The sequence below is a fragment of the Zeus faber genome (assembly GCF_960531495.2).
Source record: "Zeus faber genome assembly, chromosome: 5".
NCBI classification, from domain to species: domain Eukaryota; kingdom Metazoa; phylum Chordata; class Actinopteri; order Zeiformes; family Zeidae; genus Zeus; species Zeus faber.
Window position 1 is genome coordinate 34,317,581 of NC_137192.1, and position 12,611 is coordinate 34,330,191.

At 44.0% G+C, this 12,611-nt stretch overlaps 1 protein-coding gene across 1 annotated transcript; it reads right to left on the reverse strand.

Moving 5' to 3' along the window:
* Positions 1–915: 915 nt before the first annotated feature.
* On the reverse strand, positions 916–11,847 carry strip1 (striatin interacting protein 1). Its single transcript, XM_080000717.1, has 20 exons — positions 11,739–11,847; positions 10,624–10,693; positions 10,434–10,508; positions 10,195–10,329; positions 9,946–10,066; positions 9,656–9,831; positions 9,437–9,564; positions 9,131–9,313; positions 8,829–9,049; positions 7,254–7,319; positions 7,095–7,158; positions 6,883–6,954; positions 6,511–6,585; positions 5,469–5,566; positions 5,003–5,129; positions 4,683–4,783; positions 4,510–4,576; positions 3,707–3,811; positions 3,408–3,612; positions 916–2,657 (listed from the first exon to the last, which is right to left on the reverse strand). Exons 1-20 carry the CDS (start codon positions 11,844–11,846, stop codon positions 2,410–2,412), a joined length of 2,445 nt encoding a protein of 814 aa, XP_079856843.1. The 5' UTR covers position 11,847; the 3' UTR covers positions 916–2,409.
* Positions 11,848–12,611: the final 764 nt, after the last annotated feature.

Consider the following 12,611-nt stretch of genomic DNA (forward strand, 5'->3'; position numbering starts at 1 on the left):
GTGGGAGCGTGCCTCTTAGTGTGCAGATGCTTGTGGCTGTGGACGCTGCAAACTTCCCAGCACAGTGTCCCTGCTGAACGGTAATAACTTCCCTTTCTTCCGTTGTCATGGCTGTATGTTACTCAAGTCATTGTCACCTCATTGTGTGAGAAATAAAATTTCATTCTTCACAAAATATCAGCCGACTCGACCGCTTTTTTTTTTGTTTTTGCTCCAACCTGCCGGAGGGTCCATCAGGTGGACGAGAACACCCCCAGTCGTCTTCGCTTGTCTCAAATCCCCCACGTTTAACTCCGGGCTGCGACGCCAAACTGGGATCTATGGAGGCAGATCTAGTGGAGGAAATGTCTTTTCACGGAGGCGTGTGGCTCATAACAGGGCTGCGAGCCCCGCCTCACAAATGCATGCATGGTCACCGGATAATCAGTAAGGAGTTGACGCCGTTTCGCCACACCAGAGGCAATGCCTCCGTGATAGTGCAAGAGGAGGGTAAATGAACAAGTATGTGGACACCTCAGTTCATTGTCAGGAGGAGAAAATCAGCCGTACAGTAAGAGAAAAGGATAAAAACGTTCCGGACACAAGAAATGAAAATGACTAATTCCACGTATAAAATGATTAGGAAATAAAAATGTGCCTGAACTTTTAACCCTGAGAAAACATTGCCACGGTTCTCGTCTCCAGGATTTTGGATTGTGCCTTATCACAAGTATAAAAAACACGTCTTTTGTACAGCTGCAGACTGATGGTAGTCCTTTAAGCCCTGCTTGTACTTGTGAAAAACAAAGACTAGTGGTGAATATGAAAAGAGAGTCAATATTTCAACGTTTTGAGTGTAAACTTGGCTGGAGCCATGCTAAGCAGATGGAGAATTACATCCCAGTTCTTTCATAGAAATAAGAGAGGTAAGGCATATTACTTTATTACAATATTTAAGACATACAATGTAAAAGAGAATGATAAAATCTATAAGTATTAAGATTATTTATTTTTGTCTTTGCCACTTCCAAGACACCAAACAAACCATTGTTGAAAAAATAGTAAAAAAAAAAAACAAAAAAAAAAAAAAAAACAACAACAACAAAAAAATATGAATTCAACTAAGAATTAAAATTTTCAGTTCGGTTCCGCGTCAAAGTTATTTCGCTGAGTACAAAGATCCTGTTTGGCTTGAGGAGCACATAAATACAACCGTAAGGTTCAATGTTAAACACCAAGCATACACGTACAGTAAGATCCGTTTTTTTTAATTATAAGCTCTGCCCAATTCACCCTGGTGTTGTAATAAGTTGTTGAACCTCACACTCCGTGGTCCCAGAGGCTTGTGATGATGTAGTCAGCATCGCAAGCAGCGCTCACTTTGGTCACCAAGAATGCAGACACGCAAATCAATAGCAACGCTAAAAGGTCAACAAAGCAGCCTGGTCAACAGGAGTAAAGCCCTTTTTTTTTTTTTTTTTCTTTCTTCTTTTTTTTTTAAACAATAATTATTGTTATATGTTAAATTTTGTAAATTTCTTTAACTGTACAAAACCACAATTAATTCATGCTGCACCTCACTCACTGTGTCGTGTCAAAACAAAAAAATCCACACCTGTATAGCCCGAAGAGGTAAGAGAGGAATACCACGCTCCTCTCATCATCTTAAAGAGCTCACCAAGCCCTCCACACGTCACAGCACCCATCTACTGGAGGTTTACACACTGGATGTGGGCTTCAGAGGCTCAAAATAAGAGTTGTAGAAACTGACCATTCAGGTGGATACTGTACATGAGTCCAATTCAAGTAGCAACACAAAACCAAGCAAGCGGCTGACAGCCCTGCCTGTTACTTTACAGTATATAAATATAAAAGATAATTCCTTTTTTTTTGTTTTTTTACTTCTATATTAAGAATTCATGTAACATATTTTGATGTTATGTAGTGCTAAAATGGATGAAGTTACTGACCAAGTAGCACAAAAAGCAAATATATGTATGGTGTGGGTCGGGCAGCATTATGGGATTATAAGTCTATTCAAAAACAACAATAGAAATGGAGGGTTCTGGAGAAACTTTTAGGAAATCCAACAGAAAACTCATATAGATACAATTGAGGTCGATAAAGAAATGAATTTGCAGTAATGATAAATATCTTAAAATATCCTAAATTGAGTTCAATAAAGGCAATGATTGATTCAAGCGTCTAGTTTGTCGATCAAACGGCTGAACCGGACTGATTGAGTTGTCGATGGGACAGCGGACAACATCTGGCCGTCTTCTGAGGGGACCAAGAAGTTACTTTCCATAGACAACCACATTAAATGCTTCACGTGGTTTAAACGACTTTAGCAAAAAAAACAAAAAAAACACCTCCATGTCAGAGAGCAGGTGCTGGCGGCCGGGGGAGGGCGTCGGCGGCGGCCGCGTCTCACTGCAGCAGCTCCTCCCAGGAAATGGGCTTGGAGAACACCTCCCGCTCCAGCCAGAGGTCGTAGTTCATTTGGAAGTCCTCTGGCAGCTCCACCCTCTGTCCCAGGACGCTCTGCAGACAGTTGTCCACGGGCAGGAAGTCGGGGTTGCTCTGGTTCTTGTCGTAGCGGCGGCTGTTGAAGCGCTCGATGTTCGCCCGCAGAGCGCACTCCTCGGCTTGGAAGTCCCACGGGCGAGCGTCCAGATCTGCTGCCAGGAACACACGGCACTCGAGTCAAGCTCACTTTGACGGAAGCGCTTCCAAGAAATATGAACTGGATAAGTAGAACTCCAAGAATGTGATGCACTTTCAAAGGCTAATTATCTAATGAATTCTTCTTTGTGCTGCTCCCGTTAGGGGTCGCCACAGCGGATCATCCGCCTCCAGCACCTTCTGTGCTGTGCGTCTTCCTCCCTTACACCACCTTACGCCTGCATGGCCTCCCTCAGCACCTCCATCAAGCTTCTCCTTGGCTTCCTCTTTTCCTCTTGCCTGGCAGCTCCACCCTCAGCCTCCTCCTCCCAATGTAACTCTCATCTCTCCTCCACACGTGTCCAAACCATCTCAATCTGGCCTCTCTCGCTTTTCCACCAAACTGTCCGACCTGAGCTGTGCCTCTAATGTCCTCGTTTTGATCCTGTCCATCCTTGTCCCTCCCAATGAAAACCTCCACATCCTCAACTCTGCCACCTCCACTTCATCCACCTGCCTTTTAGTCGGTGCCACCGCCTCTAAACTGTACAACATGGCTGCTCTCACTACCGTCCTGTACACCTTCCCCTTCACTCTGGCTGGAACCCTTCTGTCACAGATCACTCCGGACACTCTTCTCCACCCGCTCCACCCTGCCTGTACTCTCTTCTTCGCCTTAATTATCTAATGAATTGCCAAAAAAACAAAAAAAAAACCTTGATTGTTCAGCGTGTGAGTGTCATGGAGGTTCTAGGGCTGCTCACCGTTGCCGTAGGCCCAGTCGTCGTTGAGGCGGTGGCGGACCTTCTGGTAGATGGCGGACATGGTCTTCATGTTGCTCTTCCTCCACTGACGCCCCAAGTATTTGGTTTGAACTTTGAGCAGTTTGAGCACGTAGAGCTGCATCATGGCCTGTTTGACCTTCAGCGCCCTCTTCAGGATGGGAGCCGACTTGAACACCACCAGCATCTGAGAGGAGAACGTTGAGCCTCGGTGACTCACTTTTGCCATTTGAACGTTTTCTGAACGGCTGCTGCCACCCCCCCACCCCCATCCCACTCACCATGGTCCTGGAATGCTTCCATTTGGTGAGTTTGTTCAGGATCCTCAGCAGGTTAATGCAGGAAAACAGATTCCGCCAGCAGAACTGATTGTTGTCTCCCGCTTCCTGTGGAAAATAAAACAAATTAAAAAAGGTGCAAGAGACAACTTTTGTGCCGGAAGACTTTACGATGGCTCAGAGAGCTCCGTGTCAATGATCAACACCACGTTGGAAATAAGAGAGAAGGAGCCTGTACACTGAACAGGTACACTGAAATTGTCACATTTTCAGCTTAATTTCTTTTGGTTGTGCAATCATAGACATATATACATAGGTGCCACATTGACGGCTTCAGCTGGTAGCGGCGATACATCAACGTCGCCGCCATATTGGAACGGGCAGGACTGGCCTGTCAGCAAACACAAGTAAGCGGGGGCGCTGCGGTTTTTCTGGATAAAAGGCACTAAAAAGCATTTGTTTTTATATTCAAGGGTTAATTATCCACCTGGAGTAGACCATTCCACCGTCCGCCATTTCCGCTAATGGTTGACACGCTGCCGTAAACCAATCATTTTCCCGGTGGCATTCCGAATGCAGTGATAGCTTTATAGGGAACGAATCTAAACGCCGACGGTGTCATTATTCTATAGCCATACACTGTGCAATCAACATCAACTTTATAATGATAAGTAGAAGCAAAAAAGTTGTCCATTGCTCCTATAACACTGAAACATATATATATACTTTTTTTTAAATGAGAACTTTGAAAGCAATGCAATTGTTCACCAAGTTACTCCACCACAGTAGATTCTACAGCATCTTACCAGACTCTCTGCCGTCAGCTCGGGGAGCTCGTGCACCACACAGTGAGGGAAGTCGAGAACAGAGATGCTGCAAGGACAGAATGTGATGAGAGTTTAAAAAGTGGTTATGGTTCGTCATGGATCTTTAGGACCATCGTTCATGTGTTTTTAAAGTACACTGTACATGAAAGTACCTGTTCTTAGCTGTGATGTAAGACATGATGTTCTGGTTAAAGAACTTCAGAATGAGAGGGATACAGTTTGCAAACACCAGGTGCTGAGCCATGTATTCAAACTGTAGCAGAACACACAGACACATACATAATACAATAAAATGATTTACAATAATAATAAAGTTTGATGAACACTCGCCACAAAATAAAACTAACTGGAGACTTTTTCACACTAAAGGATGTATAACTGGCTGTAATAACTACAAGTTGAATACATTTCAATAAACTCATGCTGGCACTCAAACTGTTGATGAATAAGGTAGCACGGTGCTGAGTGATACCTGGTAGATGTGGTTGAGTTTAAAGTGTTTGAGCAGGAGGAGGAGGATGGCAGAAATGGCCTTGACAATGATCTCTTTGTGGCGATTCACATCAACGCCGAGTTTCATGGACTGCAGCACCGTTGTCCTGTGGAGTGAGACGGACAGGATGACTTCCTTTTTAATGGTTACGGAGGAATCGTCACTTTTAGCCACAATCAAATTAGCAATTTATTTACTTTTTATCAAATCTATACATTTTCTCTGGTTAACTGATCACAAACATATGACACTAATTAAACCTACTATACAACTTTTTAATTTTTATTATTCATTATTATTTTTTATTTATTTATTTATTTATTTATTTATTTTTTAATTGGAGAAATGTGTCATCGTCGTTGACCATTACATTTTTGGATTTTCAATCAATTTCCTCTCTGCGAGCTCGGAGGTTCAAGAAGAGAGTGTGCAGTTTGCTGCTTACGGCATCTCTTCAGGCAACACGTCGGCCAGGATGTTGATGGAGTCCGTCTTGGCTTTGGATGTTGGTGCTGCGGCGAGCAGGATCTTCAGCAGCGCAATCTGGTGTTAAAGCAGCACTATGTCACTTTTGGTATTTGGTATTTGGCGCCCCTACAGTTTACACCACTGTCGTGTAACTTAGTCCGGTGTCCGAAAATAATTTATTTTACTGGACAAATTTTAACCTTATCGGTCACATTTCGATAACAGCCTATGTCACAAACTCAAACATAATGTCCGCCTAGGTTACAGCGTCCCTTGAACGGACCTCACTGTTTTGCGGAGCCGTGGACTGAGAGAGCGTTGGTCTAGGTACCGGATGTGCTCGGCCTGCCAGATCAGCTCGCACGTACGAGTCAGAAGGTGAAACAAACCCCGTGGCGCAATGAAAGTGAGGGCCGGTGTGCGCCGGCTGAGGTGCGGGTGCCGGTTGCACCACTGGCCCATCTCCTCCACGCCGTCGGGGAGGTGGAGCAGCTACGTTTTGTTCGGGCATTATTAGCGGCTATTTGACAGGCAAGTTTAAAATGTATCTGTTTTTTTGTTTTTTTTAATACATTTTACCAGGCGAAAACAAACAAACAAAAAATAACGTAATTACCAGAGCCAAACATCAAGCAAGTAACATAGTGCCGTAAAGCCGGGTTTCTATCCCAAACACAGAAGTTACATAGTTCTAGAACAGGGGGGAGGGGTGTTTAAGAGACACATCAAACAATTAAAAACAAATACACAGTGATCATCATCATTCATGTTGCCGAGAAGCTGTAATCGTGGCCACTTCGGGTGTATAAATGTCAAAGTAGTTATAATCAAACAAATACTGTTGTACTTGAAAATCTTAACCCCAAACAACCATAACTTTATTTCTAAAGAAATTTTAACAACATTTTATCTACATATGTGTTGAGAACTGGAGTGTTGGTGTGCATGTAACATTGTTACCAAAATCCTTAGGGTTGTTGGGTGCGATAAACAAAAGTGAATTGTTGTGGCAAAATTACCATATACTGAGGCAAACTGGGGAGAATACCCTGATACAACAGCTCAGTGGAAGACATCTCCACCTCCTCTTCACCCTGGACGGACAACACACAAGAAGTCAAAAAGTGTAACACACATGGAAATAAAATTATAATTAAACTTCAGTCAAGCTTAGAAGATTAGGCTGCGTGTCAGGGATCAGTCAGATTGCTAAAGCCCTTGTGTGTAGTCGCATACAGTTCTTTGGGAATATTTTTTCAGAAATGTTCTTAGAATGCTTCTGAAGAGTCTTTTAGAGCGTTACATTGAACCTTTGTTGGGTCTATAGAGTCACATTTGTCGAAAGACATTTCACAGAATTACTGAATCAAAATATGTTATATGAAACTTACCCCTGACAGGGGAGTTTTTTTAAACTCTTCCTCCTTTGAAATCTGAATCTCTGCTATGGAGACATATTTGTGCTGTATGAAAAAAAAAAATATACAGAGAAATAGTTATCTTTAGAATCCGTATCAAAACAAAAATTAAAACATGATCAAGAATAAATTATTATTTCAAGACGACAAACAGTATGTTGTGTAACATCAGACAATCACAATACCTGTTTCAATGTCTTGATACTCTCGTGGATTGGTCTTGGCAAACCAACAACGGTATCTGTATCACTGAGAGACGCAGATAAATAAACTACTGCAGTAGACATAATCATTAGGCACAAATCTTGTAATGTACTATCAAACATAATGCACTCAAAACATACCTCCCAAGTGTGTATCCAATGAATTTACTTCTACTTGATTCCAAGAAGTTCTCAATGTCCTTTTCCCTGTTTGAACAACATGATGAATAAAATAAAATATTACGTACTTGAATGGGGCCTATTATGCTCCTTTTCTACAAAACACTTCAAAACATGTTGTTGAAGTGTTTTGCTGAGAATACCACTCAGATGATGCATTCTAGCCATTCTAACACACCTCTAAACCATTCTGTTCCAGGACGGGCTATTTCTGTGGGGTGGAGCCACCCTCCTGAGCCCCCTCGTTCTGTGAGCCAATGGGGTGTGAGCACAAAACCCGGTTTCTGTGAGCCAATGGGGTTTGAGCTTCACTTCCGGATTCCGTTGTATTTAGTCCGTTAACTTTCACTGATTTCATCATAACAGTCCACCAAAATCTGTTTCTGAACAAATTTGGGGTGAGAAATAAGCAACCAGGTGCCGAATCTTCACTCATATTAGATCTACAAAGTCTAATTCAAAAGTTATTTCCGACCTTTGTTGCCGTGCTTCAAGCTTGTGGCACTGCATAGGGACAACACACGCAGGGGTAATTTGTTTCATCAAACCTCGGTAAATAAAACCCTTTTTGGTTTTATTTGGAGAAACGCACAGCGGATCGCACGCCGCATCCTACAGTCTATCTACGGCAAAACGATAGGTCCCCTTTAAGATGTTCAACTGCCAATTCCATTTAACCTACATTCGATAGTCACAAAAGCCCCTTTCCCACCTGCACTGAAAGCCATGTGGGAACAGGAGCCGGTGTCGATATTTCATAGAAGTCGTTCCGTTAATTTCCACACTCTCGACCTAGTATCATTTCAGGGAAATTGCTGGTACGGCTGTGATTGAAAGTGTGTGGGAAAGGAAGCAGTAACATTGCCGTAAAGTAAGGGTGGAGCCGAATCCAAATAAATCATAAAAAGTGTTTTATATTTATTATTATAAAATGGACAGTCTGATCCGAAACATGGCGCTCGGCTGCAAAGACGAGAAACTGAAACACGTCCATATATTAGATGTGTCTTTTACAGTTAGGGTGCGGTGGCATCGGGCACAAGTGCTTCACTTGCCCACCGGCTGCACCGCAGCACGGAACCAGAGAAGGAACGAGCGGACAGGGAGATGGAGAACGGGTGGAGAATGTTGCTTCAGAGAGTGTATGACTGGTTGAAAATGATCACACTGATTTAATAACTTTGGGTTAGGGTTATTGCATCCGGGGACGGGGGCTCTGTCAGTGGAGGGAACCGAGACCATCCGAGAAGGTCGGGGAGCGAAGCGCTGGTGTGAAAACCAAACCGATTCGGTTGCTTAGTCTCACGTGATATTAAACACCTATCGTGCGAGCATTACGTAATGTAGCAGTCATCTATGTGGGAACAGACTCCATTGGGAACTTTTCCGTAAAAGAGGCCGTGGGAATGACTAGCTACCGCCTTTGCCGGATTTTTTTTTTTCCCCCCTCCACCCAGAAATGTTACAGATTCCATATGGGAAAGGGGCTTTAAAAAACACCTTAAACATCTTTGATACAAGAAATAAACAGTGCACCTGACTTTAGGGGCCCACGGCAGACCCTTAGGGAAGGACACCCTCTCTGACGGCGGGTGTGGAATGGGTGGAGGCATGACCTCATCCCTTTCCAGGGGGAACGGCTCCGTCTCTATAGAGTTATCGTTGTCGTCGTTGTCATCCTCCTCCTCGCGGCAGTCATCGGCCTTGTAAGGATCCTTTTCATTAAATGCATCCAAGTTGTCCTGTTTGATAAGGGACTGAAATGAAGAAGCACAATGAGATGCAGCTTAACGTCACGGGGCCTTGGGTTCAAACCGGGGATCGGGGCCGATGCTTACTTTGTGTTCACGACGAGCCCGTTTCTGTTGCTGCTCGATGAGGTCAGACGCGGAGGCGGGCGGAGAAGCTGCCCTCATGCTTCTGATAACACGAATGCTGTCCTCTGGAAGGGGGGGCAGACCTAGCTCCTCACGCTTATGTACCTTTATATTCTGGAGCTGATCGAACCCTCCAAGGGTGAACTGTAACAGAAATGGGAGTTTCTAAATTAGTCTAGGCTCACTTGTGACCTTGCGTGTGTTTTAAATGTAAGAGTCAGATGAGAACTGTCAAAAGCAGTCGGTGTAATATTTCCTGTCCCTTACCAATATACTCTTCCACAACAGTAACAGAACCTTCTTCATGGGGAAGTGGGGAGCCTGACCACTGCAGAACTTGGTGACCATCCCAAAGAGCATGACGGAAATTGGCTCATTGTTGTACAGTGGAGAACCTGGGTGAAAGAGGCAGGGGAGGGAGCAGTCAAATTTGGCACAGGGCTTTCAAATATTGCGAAGCACTCGTCATAAACCCTTCAAATTTACCCAGTTCGCTTTTGAAGGTCTCCCTTGTGACTATCCACTCGGGCCTATCTGCCGGGTCGTCCTGCTGGATGGTTTCCACTATCAGGTACATTATGTTCAGCAGTACCCGGAGGTCTGTACTATCAGCAAGGGAGATGGCTGGCTTCCTGACAGCACTGCTGCAGGCCGCACTGTTGCTGTTACAAAAAAAACAAAACAAAAAAAAATGTTCCACCACCATTACATGAGAAACATAAAACTACGTTCCCCGGTAAGTGGAAATTTAGCAGCACAGACATAAAACCACATACTCAATCTCCATGTTGAGCAGTTCCACCAGTGCTGAGAAGGTCCCCACCTCCAGGAGGAGGAAGATGTTATACCTCATCCAGTGCTGCACTTCAGCCTCAGAGCTGCACTCAGCAAATGTACCTGGAGAGTAGCAGTCAAGGAAAAACAGGGGCATATTGATAATCCTCCTCAAACAAGAAGACCCTTCACAATTTTATTTTTCCCCCAAAGTGAAAGAATCTTCGGTTTTAATTGATGAGTTAACTTGCCCTGAGCCATGTAGAGGATGGCTCTGGCAACCTTCAGCCTCTTCTCCCGTCCGATAACCTCCAGGCCATCCAACAGGCGCATGGCATGAGCTCTGTGCTGAGATTCATCAAGCTCTGTCCACTTCTTCTCAGACACTACGGCACAGCCCAGATGGAGGTTACAAACGCCATCACTGTAACTATGTTTTATAGTACTTTTAGTCATGTTAGTTTAAAGTTAAATACATGTCACAGCATACCATGAGTTCGGAAATCATCCTCAAAGCACTTTCTATTGATAATAAATTCTGGTCCTTCTGTGTAACTGTAGAGCTCTGAAAGTATGTTAAAAACGAAGACAAATTATTAGACAAAAGTCATAGACAAAAGGGGAACAAAACAAAGTAGCAGTGATATTAAATTAAAGAAAAGTCACAGGACGCTTCATACCTGACAGCTCTGCAGCCCATTTGTCTGTATCAGCATATTCAAATTCAAGGTCCGGAGATTCAGACAGCCCCTGTAAAGAATCATTTCATAATTCATACCATAAACTATCTTCTCAATTGAGTTGCTACAGTAGTTGTAAGTGCCAAAGAGCAAAACTGAGAACTACAAATTTGATGTATGTATTACAGTTTTGACAAGCAGTTGTAAAGTTGGCATAAAAAGGGTTTGCAATTGTTTTTGAAACAAACTGGCCATTAAAACATATGATCCAAATGGTGGTCTGTCATGATCCTTGGGTAAGAGCTACAGCCCCGTGTAATGCAGGCATATACTGCATCTAAAGATGGAAGAACTATAGTTCAGATTATACCGTGACAGTCAAAGAGTTGTCAAAAGTAACAAAATAACACGATACAAGTCCTTTCTTACTAAACTTAAGTACTATTTAAAAGTATATTCATGTCGGGAACTCCACTACATATCAAAGTAAATATCTATGCATTTTACTCTAATAACTTTCTAAGACAAATCTGGATCATTGGGTGTTGTATCAGGTCACTGAATATAACATGTACACTTAAATGTAATACCTTAAGTACATTTAGGAGGAAGCAGTCCTATACCTTTTTTGTGTGGAAAGTGGAAATTGGTAGTTAAGTCATTTTGAGTGGGGTTAGTTGAGGTCGGAGTACTTCCTCCACCCTCATCCACGAAGGGATCCAGCGAAAGCAGGTGAGTGATAGCAAACCAGACCGTGCGTATTTCACAACTTCTCAACAGGTCTTTAAATAACTGATGCAGGTGACGGAGCAGCCACACAAGCCACGGGGCTGACTATGGCAGTAAACTACATTCATTTCGGACGATATCAAAGTAGGCAGTTATCTCATTCGTTGGTTTCAATTGAATTGGTTGTTTTATCTGCACGGAATCAGTAGCTGCTGTTTCATTAGTGAGTCATGATAAGTTCAACTTGGGAGAAATCGTCCCAACTAGCTACTAGCCGTTAGCATAACACAGCTAATGCTGTTCTATCAGAGAACGCCTTGAACCAAACGTTTATGGTTCGACCAAATAAGTGTGTATAGTCACGGACAGACCCCGTGTCGCCTTACCTCCGAATCCTTCCTTTGATTTCGGAGAAACTCGCCCCTGCTCTTGTTGGGCAGCATAGCTCTGGGTTTGTTATTGATCGGTGATCCGCCACCGTTTGCGACGTCCATCTTTTTTTCCCAACAGCGCAAGAACTCTCGCGATACTATCCCACTCATGACGCATTCACTTGAGGCGTGAACTCGGAAAAACCACGCGCTCCGACAGGGGGACGCCGCTACAACGGAACATTCCATTTAAACCGGGGTTCGAAGCCGCAATTTCGGGGCAGATCCGTCACGTGCGCATTGACCGAGACAACGGACATGACGTCACAGTGGCGGCACGCCCTGTTCAAGGCGAACAGAGTTCCTCTGCATGTGTTTTCATTCCAAAACACTTGTCTAACTTCGATTCGGACCACTCCGTAGTGTTTGTCAGATCACATATGTTCTGCATCTCAAATAATTCACAAGCTTGACAAACAAACACACGTGTACTGCAGCGTCCATGTTTCCCCCACCAGAAGCAGTGGAACATATTTAGCGATGGAGCGGGAAACCGAGTCGGAAAGGCCGATTTCCGAGCTCCCTGGAGGCTCTGACGTACTCTCCGCGTCGGACGCGCGATGTGCCCGCGGACGCGTTCTGCGCATGCGCACTAGACATCGCCGCCGTGAGCCTCGCAACGCGCGGGGCTCGTGGGTCTGACGTCAGAGCCTGGAGGACGAACTCCGGAAGTCCGCTCCATTTTGGGTCAATCAGTTCTGTTTTTATTTATTTCTCTTCTCCTTCTTTTCCCAGGATCACAAATAATAATACGTTCATTCAGCTTTACAACACAGCAGGACTCAGATAACGCTTCTTTATTCTGTTGACTGTGACAACGCGGCCAAA

What these genes read in the sequence shown, in the direction of transcription:
- strip1 (XM_080000717.1), bottom strand. Translation starts at nt 11,846, where the DNA reads ATGGACGTCGCAAACGGTGGCGGATCACCGATCAATAACAAACCCAGA. An exon ending in GACCTTCAAAAGCGAACTGG is followed by an intron (nt 9,565 to 9,655) that starts GTAAATTTGAAG and finishes TCTTTCACCCAG; the next exon opens with GTTCTCCACTGTACAACAAT. An exon ending in CGACTGGGCCTACGGCAACG is followed by an intron (nt 2,658 to 3,407) that starts GTGAGCAGCCCT and finishes TCCTGGCAGCAG; the next exon opens with ATCTGGACGCTCGCCCGTGG.